This window comes from Ananas comosus, linkage group 1, assembly GCF_001540865.1.
Source record: "Ananas comosus cultivar F153 linkage group 1, ASM154086v1, whole genome shotgun sequence".
Lineage (NCBI taxonomy): Eukaryota > Viridiplantae > Streptophyta > Magnoliopsida > Poales > Bromeliaceae > Ananas > Ananas comosus.
Genome location: NC_033621.1, coordinates 11,229,410 through 11,250,908, shown reverse-complemented (window position 1 = coordinate 11,250,908; position 21,499 = coordinate 11,229,410). Strand labels below are relative to the sequence as shown.

General features: G+C 35.0%; 2 protein-coding genes across 5 annotated transcripts; both read right to left on the bottom strand.

Annotated features, from left to right (window-relative positions):
• On the bottom strand, positions 1,076-7,666 carry LOC109706860 (ribosomal RNA small subunit methyltransferase E). Of its 3 annotated transcripts, XM_020227875.1 has the most exons (10): positions 7,365-7,657; positions 6,977-7,050; positions 4,911-5,053; positions 4,590-4,636; positions 4,402-4,510; positions 4,163-4,224; positions 3,542-3,656; positions 2,524-2,777; positions 2,370-2,431; positions 1,076-1,451 (listed from the first exon to the last, which is right to left on the bottom strand). In XM_020227875.1, exons 1-8 carry the CDS (start codon positions 7,515-7,517, stop codon positions 2,626-2,628), a joined length of 855 nt encoding a protein of 284 aa, XP_020083464.1. In that variant the 5' UTR covers positions 7,518-7,657; the 3' UTR covers positions 1,076-1,451; positions 2,370-2,431; positions 2,524-2,625. The 3 variants fall into 3 exon arrangements, with proteins under 3 accessions (XP_020083464.1, XP_020083472.1, XP_020083479.1); XM_020227883.1 differs by lacking the exons at positions 1,076-1,451; positions 7,365-7,657 and adding an exon at positions 7,169-7,318; XM_020227890.1 differs by lacking the exons at positions 1,076-1,451; positions 2,370-2,431; positions 2,524-2,777 and adding an exon at positions 2,791-3,144 and having other exon boundaries at positions 7,365-7,666.
• On the bottom strand, positions 9,074-21,499 carry LOC109715044 (FAD synthase). Of its 2 annotated transcripts, none has more exons than XM_020239832.1 (16): positions 21,116-21,499; positions 19,124-19,169; positions 18,863-19,032; positions 18,571-18,688; positions 17,997-18,079; positions 17,853-17,912; positions 15,665-15,919; positions 14,120-14,216; positions 13,188-13,238; positions 12,999-13,079; positions 12,142-12,213; positions 11,859-11,921; positions 11,229-11,375; positions 10,277-10,334; positions 10,055-10,107; positions 9,074-9,500 (listed from the first exon to the last, which is right to left on the bottom strand). In XM_020239832.1, the coding sequence occupies exons 1-16, from the start codon at positions 21,409-21,411 to the stop codon at positions 9,417-9,419; spliced, it is 1,734 nt and encodes a 577-aa protein (XP_020095421.1). In that variant the 5' UTR covers positions 21,412-21,499; the 3' UTR covers positions 9,074-9,416. The 2 variants fall into 2 exon arrangements, with proteins under 2 accessions (XP_020095421.1, XP_020095429.1); XM_020239840.1 differs by having other exon boundaries at positions 19,138-19,169.

Sequence of the window (21,499 nt, the reverse complement as noted above, 5' to 3'; positions counted from 1 at the left end):
TGGGGAGCATAGTTAGTTAATTCGGATTCAGTAAAAAATTGGTACAGATATAATACGCATAAAATTTATTTTCTAATTTTTAAATTCGTTGAAAAATTCGACTTAGAAAACGGATTCGGTATAAAATATAAAATATATGATATAAAATATAGGATAATTTATATTCAAAAATAAAAAGTATAAGTTTTTTATTCCTATTTTCAATAATTCGGGAATAACTCGCGAATAATTCACGAATAATTCGGCTGGTTCAAAAATTCGCGAATAATTCGCTTTCTTTGAAAAAAATTCGTAAATGGACAGTTTAATTCGGATTTTTAATAATTTGTGAATAATTCACGAATAATTCGTGAATTAACTAACTAGGGTGGGGAGTCCCATCTCAGCTCCATCCCCGTGAGCGAAAAAATTTACTCACTGAACAAAATCCTTTCCATCCCCGCCCCATTCGGGGTAGATCCCCCACAGAGACTTAGGTACGAGAAAAAAAATTATCGCTCTATTTTGAATTTGACGTCAAAAAGAGTTTTATGTATTATCAGATCAAATTCGAAACCCGAATCCGAATCCGAAAATTTGAATCAGTCGTAGAAAACGATATTATTTCGTAGAACGATATTATTAATATTTATATTCATTCAGTCGTAGAGAAAAAAAAAATACTATCTTGAAGAAGTAATTCGGTTAATGACATCAGTGGTAGAGAAAAAAAAATACCATCTTGAAGAAGTAACTCGGTTGATGACATTTTGACTTTAAAATTTGAATGCATTATTTGTCCTTACAGATTTAATTAGTATTACTAATGTAATTTTTGGAACTACAAATTCATTAATAAAGTAGTTAGCTTAAATTTTAAAATTACAATACCGTTGATTGTCTTAAATCAAATAAATTTAAAGGCTGGACAATAAAATCAAAATTTTAAGCCAAATCAAAACGGTTCATAATTTAAATAATTTCTATACCGTTTTACCCAAAAAAAAAAAAAAAAAATTATGTAGTGGGTCAAATACAAAGAACATGAAGAAGAGTAAATTAGAACAAAGCGTGCCCACAAATAAAGGAAACAACATAGACCAAAAATCATCAGCTCACGCTGAGCGTGGGTGTGAATCAACATTATGGATAATAATTTCATGTTAATCCATAATTGACTTAATGGGGAAGCACTTTTCTAGTTACCACAAACTTGTGATAGATGTACACGTCCCAATGATAGTAAGGATAACAAAGAAAACTTTGATATTAGTTTGCATTCTTTCGAAATAAGCAAAATACATAAGAAAAGTCAGGGGAGCTTGTGGAAAATTCTCATTTGCACCCCCTCTCGCAACCCTACCTCTTTGGCTTTTGACTTGTTTCGGCCCGATCGGAGCTTCTAGAGCTTCTGCAAATGTGCTGCTCGAGTTTTGCTGTAGGAGAAGCACCACCGACTTCTTTTTTTGTTACTGTTATTTGGAACAGATTCAGTATGACGCATAAATCAAAACATCCAAAACAGATGTTCGGACTAACTGGAGCTCCTACATAAGCATTGTGAGTAGAGTTGTTCGAAGGACTTGTTTTATGAGAAGTGCTTCTAGAAGAAGATAGGCCACATTGGCACATTGCAATCCACAAGCTTGTTTTGGCTTCATGCTCTAGCCGGAAGCTTTTGTTGTCAAAGGCGAAATCATTTCAAAACCTAGGCCTAAAAAGCGCCGACTAGAAACCATCTCTCGCCAGAATGAAATGAACAGAAAACATCCACTTATATGATAACCAAGGGATTGGACTTAGCTATTCGAACCGTGCCGCTAACATCCTGCTTAAATTAACCTAACGGCTACAACTGTCTAGAACAGTTGGGAGGTATCCTTCCCTCTAGACACTATGGCTCGAGATCAAATCCCGCTTATATGATAATCAAGGTATCAGGCATAACTATTCAAACCATGCCCCACTAAACTCTTGCTCAAATTAACCTAGTGGCGACCACTGTCTAGAGCAGTTGGTAGGTACCCTGCCCTCTAAGCATTGTCACCCGAGATCATATCCCGCTGCGAGTGGAAAGTGTGCATGTGTGTAGCCTACAGGCATCTTTAAAGAAAAGAACAATCAAGATTTCCGACCTAAACTACACAGCTTGAATAGGCGCATGAATAGATAAAATGATAAGCCAAGACAGAAATGCAGAGCTCCAATTGGAAATAACATTACAGTTCTGCCATCGGCTTCTTCACTTGGCTGTTGGGAGGATGGCAACAGAGAGTGAAGGGACCAATTCATTGAGATCATAAATGAGTAGGTAGTTGAAAGAGCAATAACAAATCTACATTCTATTTCAGTTCACTAAAATTTTGTAGGTCAATAGCAGGAAGTAATACCACTTTTCTGTTCAATCAACTTGCTAATTGGATTTGAGTTTTCCGCTGCAAAGCAAATTGATCTGCGATACAACGTTAAAGAAATGAAGGTTAAGAATAAAAAAAGGGAAAGCATAACGAAACTCGGGATTTAAATAATAATTATAGTTACCACCTCGCTGCATTGAAAAGATGGAGATGATCTTCATCGCAGCGCTTTGTAAGGTCGTCTATTGAGCACAGTTATGAGCACAAAAAATGCATTCGAGTACCAGCACTACTGCGTTTCCGCATTTTGAGCATCGGACCATAGCATTAGGGCTGAGAGAAGTGAGATTGTGGCTGTTTCAACTCGAAGTCGGCGCGGACCGAGACCGACGGGAATAGCACCTGCTTCTTTCATCGCCTTTACCTCCTCCTCTGTGAAGTCTGAGAGAACAATCAACAAATCGATCAGCTATTAGTTTTCCATAAGAAAAAATGGAAGGAAAAGGGAAATTCCAGCCAAAGGTAATAATCCCTAAGTCCTTCGTGGTATTATTTCCTACATACTTCCTCTCTACTTCCTTACTAATCCACTGAAATACATAGCAACTGTATCGTCTCTTCTCTAGCATTTGTCAAATACCATCAGAGGGGAAGCAATACTTCCAAAATCAGGCAAATCTTTGCCGTCATCAGTGTAGGGCAACTCCAGAAGTCGGCCAAACCAAAAAAATTTTAAGTATCGTCCCAACCAATAGAAAGATGCCCTAAAACAGAGAATGACAAAGACTGGACTGCAGTGTGCTTCAACCTTGACAAAGGAGAGCAGATGAGGTTTCAGTGTCTGGAAGTTTCGCAAGATCATGTGCATAAACAAACCAAGAGTAGCAGTTAGTTTTCTAACATTTCTTGGACAGAAGGATCTATTACACTATTTAATAAATGATAGGCAGCGGGCGAATGCAAATATTGAAAGCTTACGGATCTTCTTGCAAAAGAAGTAAAGTTCAGGGTGACCACGCATTTAACTCTTTTATTATAGAAAATGGTTTGAACATGCTGTTTGCGAATAGAATACATTAAATGCACCATTATCTTAATTCAGAATAACAAAGTATGCATTTGATGTTACATGAATGCATGTGTCATTGTGTAGGCATCAATCTGTCAGTGTGCGCGCACGTGTGTAGAGAGAGAGAGAGAGAGACCTCCTTCTGGTCCAACAATTAAAACTCCGTTGTCTTCTACACCCAAATTTGGCAAGACATGAAATAGAGGAGTGGCCTCTGCTGCAGCAAGGAAAGAGAGCTTTGACTGTGCCACCTAGTACCACATCATAGAGAGTATATTAATGCCATGCACCAGCTAACAAAAGATAACTGCAGGGTGGTTGTAACAGAATGAATAAGAAAGCCGATGTCAGAGTGTATAGATGTTGTCTTCATACACATTACCCATTCATTTTCCATTGTGTGGACCAAGAAGTTTTCCGTCAATTTAGTCTCAACAGTTCAACCAGCACAAGCCACAATATTACGCTAGAATCTAATATTATGAAACAACGAATGTAGCATGTCTCTGCCTTTAGAGAAGGCAAACTACCTCCAACTATCAAGTAATTCAAGAAGCGCAAGAAAAAAGATTTCCTCGAAAGATACATTTTAAGGACCTCTAGGACTGCTAACTTATGGCTAATCCTGTACGTAAAATATCTAATTGTGCACGATGAAGAGCATAATACATAACAAGCTAGAATACACGGTATTCTAACTTGAAATAAGACAACTATCTAGCATTTCCCAAAAAGAGAGGGAAAAATGGGAACTTACAATAGGCAGAAAACTGCTGATGTTCATTGGAGGATTTAAAGTCATTTCATGTAGCCGCTGGCCTGAAAAATATCATAAACTAATGACCAGGAATAGTGAAAGAATATCATATAAACAGCACTAGGAGATGAAAAATCTAATTTATCAATTGCCAGGTATACACATTTTTCATGATTTCATAACAACTTATAGTGAAATATACAGAGTAAATAAGGACAAAGATATTCCTAAGCAATTACATTGCTTAACTGCAGCAAATATGACGCGCTGCAACCTGTCAACTCTGTTTCCTCCGATTGTATGGGACCGTTCGGTGAGAAGAGGCGTTACACTACTAGCTCCAAGTTCCTGAATGACAGAGAAGCAAATATCAGATTGCACAAAAGAGCAGCAGCATTCGAATATTCACAAGCGGGAGATAACATACAGTACATTTTTCAATGAGCCAATCTGCCCGGCCACCTTTCAATGTGCCTGAGAATACAAAACCTTCAATCACTAGAAAGAACATTGCTATGGGTACCCAGGTGTGCCCCAAGTGTCTTCCAAGCAAATTTCCAAGGTATCACAGGGCAACGGTCTTGTTAGTTTGGGTGAAATTGCCTTTACACCTCGGGAATTTCATGGGGGGGAACACTTGGAGGTACACTTCGAAGTATGTAAGGTTCTTTCGAGTAAAGAATGATTGATATAGCAAATCAATTTATTGAGATTAAACCTTTCAATTTTTTTTATTGATAGGACTCACCGAAAGCTGCAAATACATGCCACTGAACACCCTGAGGAGTGATGGTTTTTGTGTCCTCTAGCGCAACAATTTCTGACCCAGTCTTGTCAATTCTTTGTATGGACCCTTCAACTAAACCACCCGTTCCATTGAAGAGCTCCACCCTAATAAGCAATGCAGGGAATATTGCATTACAATGTGTTCACCATACAATGCATTCAAGAACTAGGCACCACAGGCACAAATACGGGACACAAGATACGATGTGACTCAGACATAGTGACTCAACAGCTTCAAAACTAGGACAAGAACACAACATGGACACCGCTAATAATATTATTAATATAGTAATATATATTTATTATATATAGAATATAAATTTTGTCAAAATATTGCTGTATTCTATAAGAATGGAAGTTAATAAAATTCTTATTGATAGTTCATATATTTTAAGAAAAAAAAATACAATATATAATATATTTATATCCAAAAAAAGTTTGTACATATTAATCAAAAAGTCAAAATATTTATCATCTTACATTATATATACATAAAAAAAGTAAAATAATGTTTTTATTTTTAACGGGGTGCACCATGGACACGAGGGCGCGTCCATGGCGCATCCGCGTTAGACACGAGTATAACACGGACATGGTGTGTCTGGCACGGACATGTGTGTTTGACACGAACACGCAAGGCTTATAGCCATGTCTGTGATATATAGTTTAAGAATCAAAATTGCAGCATAAGTTTTGTTGAATATAAATATTAAAAGCGTTATTCTCTAATACCTTAAGTTTTTTGAAATAGACGGTTGTTTCACATAATTTAACAGATTTCATTGATTTTAACAGTATGACACCAACTGTTGCTAAACTGCTGAACAACCAAAACAATATAGGTTAGTTGCACTGTTAGCCCCGTAAGTCCGTAACATTTACAAAAGTCTCATTTTAGCCCTTTTCTCTTGAAGAGAACTTACTGCCCCTTGAACTTCTCTAAGGGCATGTTTAGTTTGGAGGATTTGAGGCTTCAAATGACAACCAAAATAATTTATTCCCCATCATTGATGTTTAGTTTGAGGGATTGACATTCTGCTTTCCATTCTAGGGGTAATAGAATCACCCCAAAATGATTTCCCCTATGGAGGTGGGAATCAACTTCGATTCCAAAAGGGGTTTAAAAAAGGACTTTTTTTTTCATTAATAATTGTTTAAATTCAAATATTAATCTATATTTAATTTAAATCACAATTTTATATTTGAATTTGAATTATAGATTCAAAGTTCAATTGTTAATTTCTTAAGTTCAAGTTTAAATTCTAATATAAGTTTGATACTTGAATTAGTTCTAAATTTAAATTATAACTCTGAACTTAAATTTGAATTGTAAATTCAGATTTTAAGTTCAAATTGAGAGTTCAAATTTGGATTTACATTTTGATTACAAACTTGAATAGTAAATTAAAATTTAATCTTTTTGAATTTTAACTTGAAAATGATTCCGATTGCGATTCCTCTTCTGAACCAAACAAACTAGAGTTTTCACCACTCCATTTTCGATTCCTCTTCATTCCCATTCCTATTCTGATTTCGATTCCCATTTTGAACCAAACATGTCCTAAATGTATCAAATTGGCCCGTTTAGTCAACTGATATTAAGTCTACTGATGGAAAAATGATCTGGATGCCAAAGTAAGCATTGTTTGAACACATGTATGCACCAAAAAGGCGCAAATGAGAGTATGCCTTTAACAAAATGAGCACTAAAACTTCCTAGTTTATGGCTCACCTATTCCCTTCACTAGACGAAATGAACCAGAGTCCACACCATCTTTCCGCCAGCAAACTTAGTGTCAGATGACAAAATGAGTCAATTTGATACAATTATAGAAGCTCAGGAGGCATATAAATTCACTTTAACAAAATCGCGAGTGGCGAAAACTTGAGATTACAATTGGAATTGGTTCTTCGGTAAACTCATTCCCAAAATTGATTCAAGGATCTTCTTCCCATTCATCTGATGGGTGTGATAACAAATTCAAAAAGAACATATTTTTATGAAGAGGGAGATAGGAAAATACCGACCGATCATCGACGCCGAGGCGCAAGACCCTCGTCATGTGCCAGAACTCGTCGCCTTGGATCCGCACAACCATTCCCTGCAGAAAAAAAAAAAAAAAAAAAAAAAAACCTAAGAATCATATCGAATTCAAACTACTGCAACACACACAGGAACAAGAAATAAATAAATAAATAAAATTAAAAAAAAATCCTAACAGGAACCCATCCTCGTCCCATGTGGTGCGCGAATATTAAAGCAGCAACGAACGGTGAGTTCGAAGAACTTATGTTGGGCGCTGCTCGCGGCGCACACCAACTGTTCGACGAAATGCATCAAAGAAAACGAAGCCGATGCAACTCCGCGGCCACTGGAGAGAGAGAGAGAGAGAGAGAGAGAGAGAGAGATTTATGCCTTGGAAGAGGGGAGAGAAGGGGAGTGGAAACGAGGGAGGGCGCCGCGGGAGCGATTTGCGGAGGAGCGGGCGCGGCGGAGGAGGAGTAGAGCGGGGAACGAGGATCGCGCGGCGAGCGTCGTCGGCGGCATCGTCGCTCCGAAGAACCCCATTATCTTTTAGAACAAGATGGCCACGGTAACAACAGTAATAAGCGTGAGGCTAATACACTTTCGCAAGCAAAAGCCCAATACTTAAAAATTGGTCTCAACTCTAATAATACGATTTGATTTGCCTCGTAATATATTCACACATTGTTACTTTTCATGCGCATGCACACTTAGGCGGCGTTTGGTTCCCTGTAAAATGGGCTTGAAAAAAAAATTTCAGCAGAAAAGTAAAAATCCAACGTTTGTTTGCTCGTAAAAAAAAAATTTCGGAAAAGTTGTTTTACATATTCTCAGAAAAATACTCGTTTTCGTTTTCCGCTCGAAACGAGCGGAAAACGAAAACGAGGGAAGAATCGCGGCGTTGGGCGCGGAAGGGGGCAGCAGGCGCACGCGCGGTCCATTGCCTCGTGGACCGCAGAGAGGGAGGTCCACGGTGGACCTCCCTCCGGTTTTATATATATATATATAGTATATAATATATATATATATTTATTATTATTTATTTATTATTATTATATATTATTATTTTATATAAGTTTATTTATAAATTTATAATTATTTATTAACATTCTAATATCTAACTCTTTATATTATTGAATATATATTTATTATAATTTTAATATTTTATTATAATAATAATATATGTTTATTATATAGATCCAGTATATATATATATATATTATATATAATATACTTATAATAATATATATAATATATTATATAATTTATTATTTAATATATTATTGTGTAATATTTTATAATATATTATTTATAAATACATAATAATTTATTTTATAGTATTAAATATATATTATTATATATTATATTACATATTTATTATATAATATATTTTATTTATAAATATAAATTATAATAATTAAATATATTATGATAATTATTATATATTAATAATATTATAATATATATAATTAGAGAAAATATATATAATAATTATAATATATTAATAATATATATAATAAAAAATATATTAAATAATTTTTTATCTATTTTTCTTTTCCTTTCAACCAAACAACTGTCATGGAAAACTATTTTTCTTTTCCTACAAACCAAACACAAACGACGTAAAACTTTTTTCCACCGAAAATTTTTTTTCCACTGAAAATTTTTTTTCCACAGTTTTACGTGGAACCAAACACACCCGTACTTTAAATACTTACATTTGCTTGAAGTTTTGCTCACTTTCTAAACTTAATTGTTATAGTTTGCTGTAATTTTATCTTCGATCGATATTCAAACATTCCAACTGAGCAAAATTGACTTAAACTTCAATTATTATAATAAATAAATAAATAACTAATATTAATTCATCTCTCACACCTTCAGATTTCAAACAGTACCTCTCCCGACGCTCCATCCAGAAGCAACTGCATTAACTTTGCAGTGACAGTAATATGCAACATCAGAAATTGTACTCACAATTCATAACGCACAACAAAGCGCTTCAACAGTTCGACCTTGTTTTGTACTCCGTGGAGTAGTAACATAACCTTTATATATTTTCCCCATAAAAGTTCATGCATAACTTGTAATCTCATTCATTTCGAAAAAATTATACCTTGAACACCAATAAAAAGGATTTGCCATGCATTAATATGGTAAGTAATTACACTTAACCTTCTTCGATGAATTGCTATATAAGAAATAATAGATCCTCCACCCTTTTTCCCGTGGGTTATAGAGTGGTGTAAGCCAACTCACAAATTTGTCCCTAGTGTCTGATCAAATTAAGATTAGGGACCTCTGCTACTACCCTTCTCGGCTGCCTCATTCGTTCTTCAGGACGATGGCGGCGAAATTGACATGGAGCTTTTCGAAAACCACTCTCCCATTTTGGAGAGATTATAACTAAACAAAATTCTCTCAATTAACTCGATCATGCTATTAGCCACAGTCGGCTTCCGAGAATGCTCCTTCGGAGAAACTCTGCGAGAGTTTTGCAGCGGCCGATTCCACTCTCGTTTTATCCTGAAGAAAAATAAACAGGGATAAATGGTTGTGAACAGTCTATTCTGTTCTTATAGCTGGTGGCATGAGAAAGAGCTTCTGAGACACCGGCTTTTACATATATAATCCCATATATTTATTTATTCGGATATAATCCGATTTATGGGTCAAGGTGGTTTTGTATTAGAAAAGGTTTCTTCAAGAGGGGCAAAAAAATCCTCTCTAAGTACAGCAGTATGTAAGAGGAAGTTTTGAAAGTACACACAATGCAAATTAAGGTTTTATCATTACAAAAAAATATACATATATACTTAGAAAACGCTACCTGTACACCCTATATATACGGTGTAAATCTTACACCCACACATCCAAGTGTTTAAAAACCCCTTTTGGATTTTTAGTACTAAAAAAAGGAGATTGATAAGACTAGTGAGCAAATATTAGACCTTGAATGACTAGGGTGTAAGATTTATAGCCTTATATATGGAACAATTAGCTAGCATTGCTCATAAACTTATGTACATAGATGAACTTTTGTAGGGTTACATATGTAGCTATGTCCTTAGAATAATTACCTTTCCAACAAAGCTTATTATGAACGGCCCGAGTCTAGACTTGCGATGGCACCCTGCATGTTTCATTAACAACAATCATCAACAGAAAAGATCAAATTAACCAACCAAATGTTTCCAAAGGAAACTAACTTCTCGCTGATCCCAATAAAACAACTAGAAAAATACCAAAAGATTAAAAAAGAAAAAAGAAGGGTCAAGTTTTAAGAACCAGCATATCAGTACCTATGTATATATCAGGGAAATCCACACTTAGTTTGGATAATACTTGAGCAGTTTCAACCTGCAAAATACGAGGTACATGAGAATGGCGGCCAATTTAAATATTTTGTTGTCACCGTTATTCAGAGTTCTCGTTAAAGAGGTGAGTCAACATTCACACATTAACCAAGCAACTATTAATATGTGGACTAAATATCGGGATATGTTTTAGTCTCTACAAGCATTATCAGGTTTAAAAAAAAAAAAAGCCCTATACATAATGTAGATAGGGAATACAATGAAAAGCTGAGGCCTTGTTTGGCATTGATACCATTCATTTGTTTTTATAAACAACGATTCTGTGGCAGCATGTGTCAGTGGATGGACTTCCCTATATATTCTTGTCATCGTCGGCTAACTTGCGAAATAGCCCGGTCAGATGTTGAAATGTATCTTCCTCTAGAAAGGAAAGAAGTGGAAAACAAATTACGACTAAGTTATGATTTTTTTCCCCTCAGCCAAACAAACCCCATTGATGTATAGGTTGCAAGCACTCCACCGTCCACTTGAACAGCCGATTGCAAAGATTTTATTTTTAAAAGAATAAAAATAAAAATTGAAACAGTGATGTAACAAACAAGCCCTAAAGATTAGTTACAAATCAAGTCCCTAAAGTTTGATCCAGATTTCAATTCTATCGCTATAAAAGAGGTTAGTTTCAACTGTTTGAGTCCTCAGAATTTGATTGGACTTCAATTTCGTCCTCAGTATTGCAAATTTAATGACGACTGACACGGCACCCTTTCTTAGAGGATAGATTACTAGAGCTTCCTGTTATACAGAACAAACTTCACAGACTGAATTGTTAAATAAAAACTATAAGGATGATATCGAGAATAGATCAAACTTCAAGGACTAAACCATAAGCTAAATGGTATGCAGTCTAGTGAAAGATATCAAAAGTGGAGAGATATACTTCAGAAAGCATGGTGCTCAGATGCTTTGATTTGAATGGCGCGGTCCGTACTAAATTGATATTTGGTAATTCCAAAAGGCAATCCCATTGTGTATCAAGTTCTTCGTGATTTGTTGCAGCAAGAATAATCACATTTTTGCATTTAATCTGCCAAAAGTATCAATGTGCATTAGAGCAAAAAACAGAAACTGCAATGCGAGCAGAAAAATTAATAAATAGACATATCAAAAGGAAACTAAGATCCAGATTAATCATAACATGAAAGCTGCAATGATGGCTCCATTGGCAAAATAGGGTAAGTTATTAATGCCGCACCTAGAATTGCACAAATGTATCTTTCTACCACTATGAAGATTACAAAAGTTTTATTTCAATCAATAAGTTCCAGTTCTATCTGACTGTACTAGATAGGACTTCACTTATTTATCAAGGCATGTCAATCTTAATTTCTGAGCAGAAAGATTCTTCGTTTCACTATCAAGCACATTTTTTATTTATTATTTCTTTCTACTTGTCAGGCACAGCTGTTATCTAGTTTTACCAAAGTATGACATTTCCCAAAGTGTAAGACAATCCGATCTTGACTCATTTAATTAGCAAAGAGAAAGGGTCTTGGGAAACAAAACATACTAATGGCACAGGTAGCATTTTGTGGTGCAGTAACTCAGTTATGCCTTCAGGCAACAAAGCCATCTGAAAATAAAAGAAAAGAAGAGGTGAGAAGACAATCTTAGCACAAACTAATCCCCTTGCACATTCAAATATATCCCATCATACTATAAAAAGTTAAAAACAAAAAACTGCTCCATCCCATCTCCTTGTAAGAGGAGATAATCCACATATACATGGGAAAAGGATAACACTCCAGCAACAACAGCATAACTTATGACATCCATATGAAGTATAGAATCACCTCATTTCGGTCACCAGTATAGTTGTTTCCTATAAGCTGCCTAAGATACTCTTCGAACTCTTCATCAGGGGCCTATCTCCAAAAAAAAAAAAAAGAAAAGGAAAACAATGAAAACAGAAGAAAATAATAGGTTAAAGTTTGCCAAGGTAGACTTGAAAAGTTGATATTAAAAAGGAAATAATATTCGAGAATTATATCTCTATTAGAAGAATGAATATGAACTATACAAGTGACAAAAAATACTACACTCAAATGGCTGATTTAGGAATCATTAGTTTATCTCTGTCACGAAAAAAAGAAGAAGAAAAGAAATTATCATATCTTGGACAAATAAACTTTACATTATGTCAATGGAAGAAACAAATACAATAGTATTTGAAATTCATAATCAAACCATTAGCCTACAACGACTTATCAAACTAAATATAGGTAAACAGACAACCATGGCGAATGAATGCTGATATGTTTAATTTCCCTTCACAAGAATTGATTTCTCCACTATCTGAACAACAATGCCAAAGTGTGAAGAATAGTTGGTAAGTGGTAATTATCAATGATGACAAAGAAAGTTTGGAGGACAAAAACAATAAACACTTCTTGACCTTGACATTAAGTTAGAGAACTAGTTTTGCTTGATGCTATTACAAGAGTTAAGGACTCCTCATCAACCAGCTTAGTCCTATAAACTGTCTGGACTGTAGAAAAAAATAAGTTCTGAAATATGAAGTAAAGATACGAAAAAAGAAATTTATCTATACAATCTCAAAAACACACAAAAAAAAGAAGCATTTTCTAACCTCAAAAAAAAAAAAAAAAAAAAAACTAAAAATTAACAAGAAGCATTTCAGTAAACTTACCAGACGAACTCCAAATGCTTTTCCAACGCCTGCAACTGAAACATCCGAATGCAAAGGGCCAAGTCCTCCAAGAAGGAAAACCTATAAGACCCGGTGCAATATTATCCGTGCTAAGCTCAAGAACATAAAGGTGGCAAAATTTTAAGAAACAAAAGAATAAAAACCTCATAAAGCTTTCTAGAACCTGACCATGTCATCTGTAGACTTCCAGCGTTCGACTTCGTCTGCCACAGAGTCGATCTGATCATCACATAATCATGGAATTATTCTATTAATCTTGTTTGCATTCATAAGAGGACAAAAAAGTAAATGTTGGAGATATTATTTACAACATCCTACTGAAGCAATCATTACATGCATAGCTTCATAAATACTGTTATTTGGAAAAGAAAACCCAAGTTAGTTACACCCAAACGATTGGAAATATTAGTATGAGAATTGCATCTTATAAACAGTATTAAGTAACTATGGTAAATAATGAGGTTATCCAAAGGACAAAAGATTTAAATACCATTACGACAACCATTTTGGTGATAATCAACAGCAGGCAGATGCCCGCCACTCTACCTGTCTTTCTGGTTGGCAAATACTCACTACCAGATTTACAAGAGATGCACGGCTCAATTCAACCTGACTTTGAAGATATTTTGCATTCAAAAGATGAAAAACAAAAAAAATGAAGTATCAGAACTCCTAGCTATCATTCTAATATTGGATAGTTTACACAATATTACTTTTTTCTTACATAGTAGTGAATTGGTCTCTCAGAGTTTGTACTATAATATTTTAGCTGAATTATACAAATCTCTCCACAGGAACATACCATGTTAGTGAATCTTCTTTTTTACCTTTTCTTTTCCTTTTTTTTTTAATTTTGAGAAGAACTATGTCAGTTAGTCACCCATTTGTATTAATACTGTTATAAAAATCCAAGAAAAGTTTTAAAAAAAATTTATGAAACCATACTGGCTAAGTAAGCAACAGATGCTAAATCAAAATACTCAAGACCACAAACTGCGCAAGAAATTATTACTGCCTACATCCTAAATGGTTCAATAGGCTAACAAATAACAAGACTATTTTTTTCAGGCATGTAACTATCAAATTAAGATTTATCTTACTTCATTTTGAACGACCGCTATGTGGGAAACTTGCCAGCCGATATCATGAAGCTTCTTGCATAATGCTGTTCCCAATTTGTCTTCAAAAGTCCCAAATCTGAACAATATGCACACTGATTATATCTAGATACTTTTCAAGAAAAAAGTAAAACACAATCCCTCAATGTCAACTATTAATATGCTTGTATAGAACAAATCTGAAAGATATTAGCTGAAGATGGACACTTATGCTGATATGTTAATGGATGGCAAATCAAAACATAAAAAATTGGTAAAACAAAAGTATAAACCATAAATAACCAGAAAACAAGCATTAGTATAATAACAGAATGCAACAAGTAAACATGATCTACCAATATCGCAAAATCCAATAATAGTTCATAAATATATCATACTCCAATTTTATCCTGATGAAAAAGATGAAGGTAGGATCCATGCCAAACACTCGAATTGTTTTTCACTCTGTAAAACACTTGCATGCCATCTTAAAGCAAAAGTTGGTGTTATAATAAGATTATTTTCAAAGAGAACAGCAGGATATACCTTATGCCACACATAGATTTTTTTGTGAAGGTTATACAAATACTGACATAATACACTAAGTTTAGTGGTGAGAATTTCTCTCGTAGAAATCAAATAAAGCAAATTATTCTTATGCTGTCTTGAAGATAGAAAGCTGGACAGAACCTCTATAAGGTTGTATCTTATTCTGGGAAAAATCTTCCAAAACAAATATCTATGAAAAGTGCTCTTAATGAATTTTATTTTATGATTTTTACGAGGAACACTGAAAAAGACACTAATATTTTTCTCAATTTTCTGGAAAATGAAGACAACCTATTATTGGGAAAATTATTATCTGGTGTTCTTTATTTCCATGACATGGAATGCAAAACAAACTTTTCAGTATATAAAACAGTTACATGAGGATTTTTCCCCATGAAACCAGCATGCTTTAATGTAAAACCAAGCACGTAGTCTTCAAACATTAATAACAGTTTTACAATACTTGACAGGAATAACATAACTATGTGTCTAGGTTCATACAGAAAACAGAAAGGCACATCTAATTTGGGGTTTGCCAGTTCGGTGTAGACCAACTTGCCAAACTGAACAGAGTCATTTCGGTTGGTTTTGTTCAGTTTAATAACTAATCCAATTCGATTCTATTTGATTCTACATGTTGAAAATGAAATAATCGAGTGCATAACTTGACACATTTGGCGACTAGATGGTTATCGAACATCTGCAGTCCTCAACCACTCTATTGATTACAGCTGGCACAAACAGTATTAATCAACATTCTTTATATAAACGGGAGGTACTTCATTAATATAAAAACGGATTAAACTAACTAATCGAAACACTAAAATGCCGAACTAAACAGGCCAATACAATCCCTGAATCTAAGAACTTCATAATTCATAAACATAGAGCAGATAATGTAGAGAACAGGAAATCTCAGTGTCAAACATTCTGTCATTACAGTCAGTTATTGCAGAGTGTTTGAAAGTATTAGATTGACTGACAAAGAAAAAGACTTACAGATACTCATCGCCCACAATAATGATTGATGCTCTGTAAGATGCACTTTGATGAGCATCAACAATGTTAAGGCCATTACTTGGAACAGAATTGTTTTCAGATTTTACAGAATTTTTCTTTGCTCTCCCCGCCCTTTCAAGTCTTCCATCTAACAGCATATATGCAGGTTTAAAATTTTCCTCCATGCTCGAGGAATCAGCAATGCACAATAATGTATTTGGAACTGTGTCATATATGCTCCCAATGGAAGTATACCTAAAGAAAGAAATCATCAGTATGAACAATAATATATATATAGAGTCCGGCTACTATGCTATTAATAGCACGAAACACTTGGTGCTACCAAGTTTTCCGCCATTAGATCTACCCTTTTGATCATTTTCAACCGTTAGATCATACTATTCAACCAACCACTCACTCAACCCTAGAGGGCCCACATCATCCTAACCACACATCTCTTAATCCAATGGCCAAAAACTCGGTAGCACCAATGACTTGGTGCTATTAATAGTATATTAGCCTAGTTCTATATATATATATATAGCACCAATGACTTGGTGCTATTAATAGTATATTAGCCTAGTTCTATATATATATATATACATATATATATATATATATATATATATACATATATATATATATATATATACATATATATATATATATATGCCGTGGGAAACTTGCCAGCACAGTACAGCATGGTGCATGCCGGGCCGGGCCAGTGCGTGCCAGTCACAAAAAATTCATGTGTGCCAACACATAATAGCATGAAATATTTATTTTCTTTAGCAACAAAATATTCTAACTGTTTATTATGTATTTTTATCAAATCTTTTGAACTTTTATTGAGAAAAATACTTACTAATTTAAAGAATAGCCGAGTCAAAACAGGCCCCTCGTCAAGTATTGCTTAGGACCGGACAGGATCAATGGTTCGAGCAACATGATATGAGATTGGAACCTCACTTCTTTGGAGGAAGGTGAGAGAGTTTTGAGCTATGCCATCGGCACTGGGCTGTATCGTGCCAATATATTATTGGCACGATACGGCATGATAGATACGGCCCATGCCGATGGACACTTAAATCCTTGATATATAGAGAGTAGGTCTACTATACTCTTATGAGTGTAGCGCTCTTTATACTCATAAATTGTTTTCAATGATGGAGCTTCCGAATCGACGATCTCTGCCGTTAAGTATATGATTTAGAGAATTTGAAACTTCTAGAAAATAAATTTCGTAATTTTTCGAAATTATAATAAAGTTCATCAAGCAAGCATAAAATGAACGGTCAAAATTGAACGACATCCAAAAAAAAGGATGATCAGATCTTTCAATTTAAGATCGGAGTTATTGATCTTTATCTAGATAGTGAATAGCATTTCTATAAAAAATTCAATCAATTATGATTTTTTACTCTGTTAAACAAAGAAATATCTCATACCGGCTATTAAAAGTTATTAATTTTGAGATCTTTTGATCATAAGGTAAATGATATCAAAAAATTATAAAATTTGATTTCTAGAAGTTTCAAATGCTCTAAATTATGTTTAACGGTATAGGTCGGTAATTCGGAAGCCCTATCATCAAAAGCGAGTTATGAGCGACTTATGCATGCGAAGGTGATTGTTCTCACAAGAGTATTATAGCCGGACTCTTTCTCTCTCTCTCTCTCTCTCTCTCTCTCTCTCTCTCTCTCTCTCTCTCTATATATATATATATATATATATAATCGATAATAAAGAACAGTAAGAACAAAAAGACTCAAGACTGAATAATAACAGACAAGCATCATTAAGTATTTTCCACCAATCAACTTCATGAACAAATTGAAATTCGCATCTATAGTTATTGGGGTTCAAATCTTACCCCTAGATTGACTGCCCAACCAAACTGTGCCTCGAGAATGAAAAACAAGAGAATATCATAAAGGCCAACTAAATGGAATCATCAAGGATAGAAGTTGCGATTGCTATACAATCTAAACTAGGATAAAAATTAATCAGGATTATTAGGAGACATTTGAAGAACACATTGGTGAATGCATGAGAAAAAGATGGGAACAAATTGAATCGTGATTTACAGTGTAGATAAGACTAATCATAAATTTGCCTTAATAAGGATGCTTAGAGTGTATTAGCAATATGATCCTTCACTTCAAAAGCAAAAGAAAGAAGAGCTTACCCTTGATCATACAAGCTGCAGTACTTAACCTTGCATGTTAGGATGAAAGACCACACATCCCTGATGTTGAAAATGACAGACTTCATTTGATGTGAAAATTAGTAAAACAGTAAAAACAACAAAAAATTTCTAGTGAAGAAGAACCTGTAAGACCAATCCAATATAGGATTCACCCTCATAAAAGGAGGCCAGCCATTTGAACTAGGGGAGAATTGTTCTTGACCAACCTGCATTGGCATTGTTAAAATCAACTATATGACGTCAAAGCTCCGACACACAAATAGCTATGTAATAATCAAGCTGCCGAACAAGGGAAGTTATTACAGTTCAAAATGATCTAAATATGTAGAAATGTATGAAGACCGCCTTACTATAGGCCATTTTGAAATAGGCATCCCAACTATGTATTTTTTTTCTTTCTTTGATTGACACATCCCGAGCTTGTCTTCTTTTGATTTGAGTTATTTCCACCAGTTAAATTTGGTCCCACCGACATTTCAACTGAAGGAATGTAGTTAACTGTTAATAGGCATTAATTTAATGGAATCCCCCATCAAATTAAAGGAAATAACCCGAACCAGAAGAGCAAAAATTGAGAGGACGTTAAATATAAAGACAGACTTGGAGGATATATTACAAAATGGCCTATTAGTTGAGGAAGTCTTTCGTACATTTTCACCTGACATATATGATACTTCGAAGAAATCTAGAAAGATACCGCATTAGGATCTCCAATTCGGGTGCCAAGAAATATAGCTTTGGTAGGTTTTTCCTTTAGCAAACCTTCCAGACCAGACTTGAAATCTGAGCGAATAATCTCCAATGGCAAGCCATAACTACAGAAGGAAACCAAAATGCAGAAATTATCAAATAAAAAGCTCCAATAAACCAACAGAATTATGCGTTATATGTCTCGTGTAAAGAGAAAATTTTGAGATCTTCAATATTTTTTCTTAACAAAGAAAGAAAATAATCATAAAGTAGCAGCCCAAAGTTGAGAGCATTCTTACTGGGAGGCTGTTTCATAAGTAAATGAATTAATTTCTGGAAAAGCACATGGGCTCTCAAAATAGATAGTCCGTATAGGGCAGTTTAGAAGCCCATCTTGCTGGATCCCATTACAAAAATCAGTTTTGTCCATGTGCAGATAATATCCAGCTCGAATTAAATGTAGCAAAACCTGCAATACAAATATCTTTAGAAAAGGATCCAGAATTTGTTAATTCAGGCCAGTCAAAACTAAGAAGGGACAATTGAAAGGAATGAATTACAGTTGAGTCCTTTCCTCCATTAAAGCTCAAGGCAACTTCCTCTAACCTGCTCCAAGGCATTTCCAAAAGGATACGAGTTTTAATCAGCTCATCCTATACTATTACCATAAGAAATATATACAAAAAGTTAAAATGAAAACCAAAATATAATAAACAAGTGAGGCAGAAGAAACCTTCATCAGATAAATGTCATTTCGTTTGTGAACTGCCTTTGTACAACTAAGTCTTTACATATAGCATTAGCCATGAGAAAAATGGCAAAGCAAAAAAAGGCAAAACAAAAGCAAAAACGAAAGTTAACCTAAACAATTATAGGAGAAGGACGACCAAAGTGAAGGTATCAGCGAAAAACCCAATACTCCAAGTACGGCCTTGCTCATCGAAAGATCAATATCATATCTGAACAGAGGTAAAGTTTAACCTTCATCGCACTTAGCACAAGACATTATGCTCTTCTAGAATTGCCATTTGTAATTAGAAAAGAAGTCACACAAATATTAATGAATGAGGTCATAGAACATGCATGCAGGCTCTAAGGACTAAAATAGTTCTTGGTTTTGTCTTCTAGAGGTTACATTATACTCAAGCTATAAAAGACAGAAAATCACCATTCACCAGAATGTAGAAGGGTGGTGCTGGACCTGATACTACTTGATGGTATCATCCATTTTGAAATAATCTATGTGGAATATAACCTTACCCAAACTATTTAAGTATGTGTCCTAGATAAAATGGAAGGATACCTTTAGAGAGGAATCCAGAACAGAATGAGAAAAGTTGAATTCATGCATTCTCGACTCATTTATTGTTATCTCCCTATGAACCAAAGTTTCTGCTTGAAACCATTTCTCTAACACATTGAGCAGGATTAAAATATGATCTGGAGTTGCCTTAAGCTCCTAAGACCATCAGAACTATTTAGATGCAGAAATATCTTGACTGTTGTCTCACCAATCTGCCAATCACGGTCAGTTTGCTTGGAACACTTGCACACTTCTTGCTTAACCAGAACAAAGTTATACTAGTATCATCCATTCGTTTTAGAACCCTCCATTAATATAAGAGGTTTCTTACATATGTGCCACTCAAAACCTATAATTTTAATTACGTTCTATATCTTCAGACGACCATAGCCACTCAAACCATCACATTTGTCGACACATGCAGTTTCTTTAGAGGAGGTTGATTTCAAGCTATACATAATTTAATCTGCCTAAAGAAAGGACTTGGTGTTAAATTGAACTCATCCCCATTATGATGCTTAATAAATTTAACACTTTTTGTAGGAATCTATGAGAACACTTTGTGGGATTCAACTTCGATGCCGTTCATGTGCAATGGTGAAGATTTATGTGGCATTAACAATCTCATGAAGATCGCATGAATCACCAAGATTGGACATTTTAAACAGAATATACTTCAGAAAAAAAAAAAAAAAAAAAAAAAAAAAAAAAAAAAAAAAAAACTAGCGGACCGAGCACTACAGACAGAGGCCAAATCACCATTTGCCCATCTCTCTTTCTACATTTTTTTTTTTGTTGCTCTAACAGAACACAGATAATGGTACAACTCCTTTCAGACACAAACCTAAAAAACTAACTAATCTACATTTAAACATTTTTTACCACCAAGAGAGAGAGCACCGGGCCCGATTTCGACAAATGTATGTCCCTAATCCAAAACGCACGAACAAGTAACAGTTTATTCAGAGTCCATAAAGTGCAGAATATGGGGCGTCATCTTGATCATCAACCAGTAGGCTATAATCAGTAGGAAAAAAACAAATCTAGCAAAAAAACCTAACAAAGACTTGGAAATCGAGAGGGTTAATTTCGATCAACCAACACCCTGAACGGGACCGAATTCAGCAATCCAAACGAACAACAAGAGCGAGATAACGATAAATAGTACTCAAAAACGGGCTAAATTATCGATTCCAACAGAGAGAGAGAGAGAGAGAGAGAGAGAGAGAGAGAGAGAGGAGCATCATACTTGTAGAGAGCGAACGCCCTCTGAATCACGTAGATCGCGTTGTTGTATTTGGTCTGAAGCCTCCGATCGGTGCTCTCCCTTATAGCTCGGTCGATCTCCATTCCCCCTCCCCCCTTTCTCTCTATCGGAGACGAAGCGAGAGAGAGAGAGAGAGAGAGAGAGAGAGAGAGAGAGAGAGAGCGGCGTGCACGTTTTGGTTCAGGCTCGGAGAAGAGAAGAAACGGAGACGGAGAGAAAGAGAGAGAGAGAGAGAGAGAGAGAGAGAGAGACCCACCACAAGATATATATAGAAGCATACATCACAAGTTGCAGGGCATCGAATTGTGGGATAGGATCAGAGGAGGATATGGACTCTCTCTCAAGTTGGTCACGTGAAAGGGGATC

Excerpts from the sequence above, each read along its gene's own strand:
- LOC109715044 (XM_020239832.1), bottom strand. The coding sequence starts at position 21,411 with ATGCTTCTATATATATCTTGTGGTGGGTCTCTCTCTCTCTCTCTCTCT. Across the intron at positions 12,214-12,998 it reads AAGCATTTGGAGTTCGTCTG|GCCCCTGATGAAGAGTTCGA; the intron begins GTAAGTTTACTG and ends TTTTGGAGATAG. Across the intron at positions 11,922-12,141 it reads ATACTGGTGACCGAAATGAG|ATGGCTTTGTTGCCTGAAGG; the intron begins GTGATTCTATAC and ends TTTTATTTTCAG.
- LOC109706860 (XM_020227875.1), bottom strand. The coding sequence starts at position 7,517 with ATGGGGTTCTTCGGAGCGACGATGCCGCCGACGACGCTCGCCGCGCGA. Across the intron at positions 5,054-6,976 it reads CGCCTCGGCGTCGATGATCG|GGTGGAGCTCTTCAATGGAA; the intron begins GTCGGTATTTTC and ends ATTGCTTATTAG. Across the intron at positions 4,637-4,910 it reads GCATGTATTTGCAGCTTTCG|GCACATTGAAAGGTGGCCGG; the intron begins GTGAGTCCTATC and ends TTGTATTCTCAG.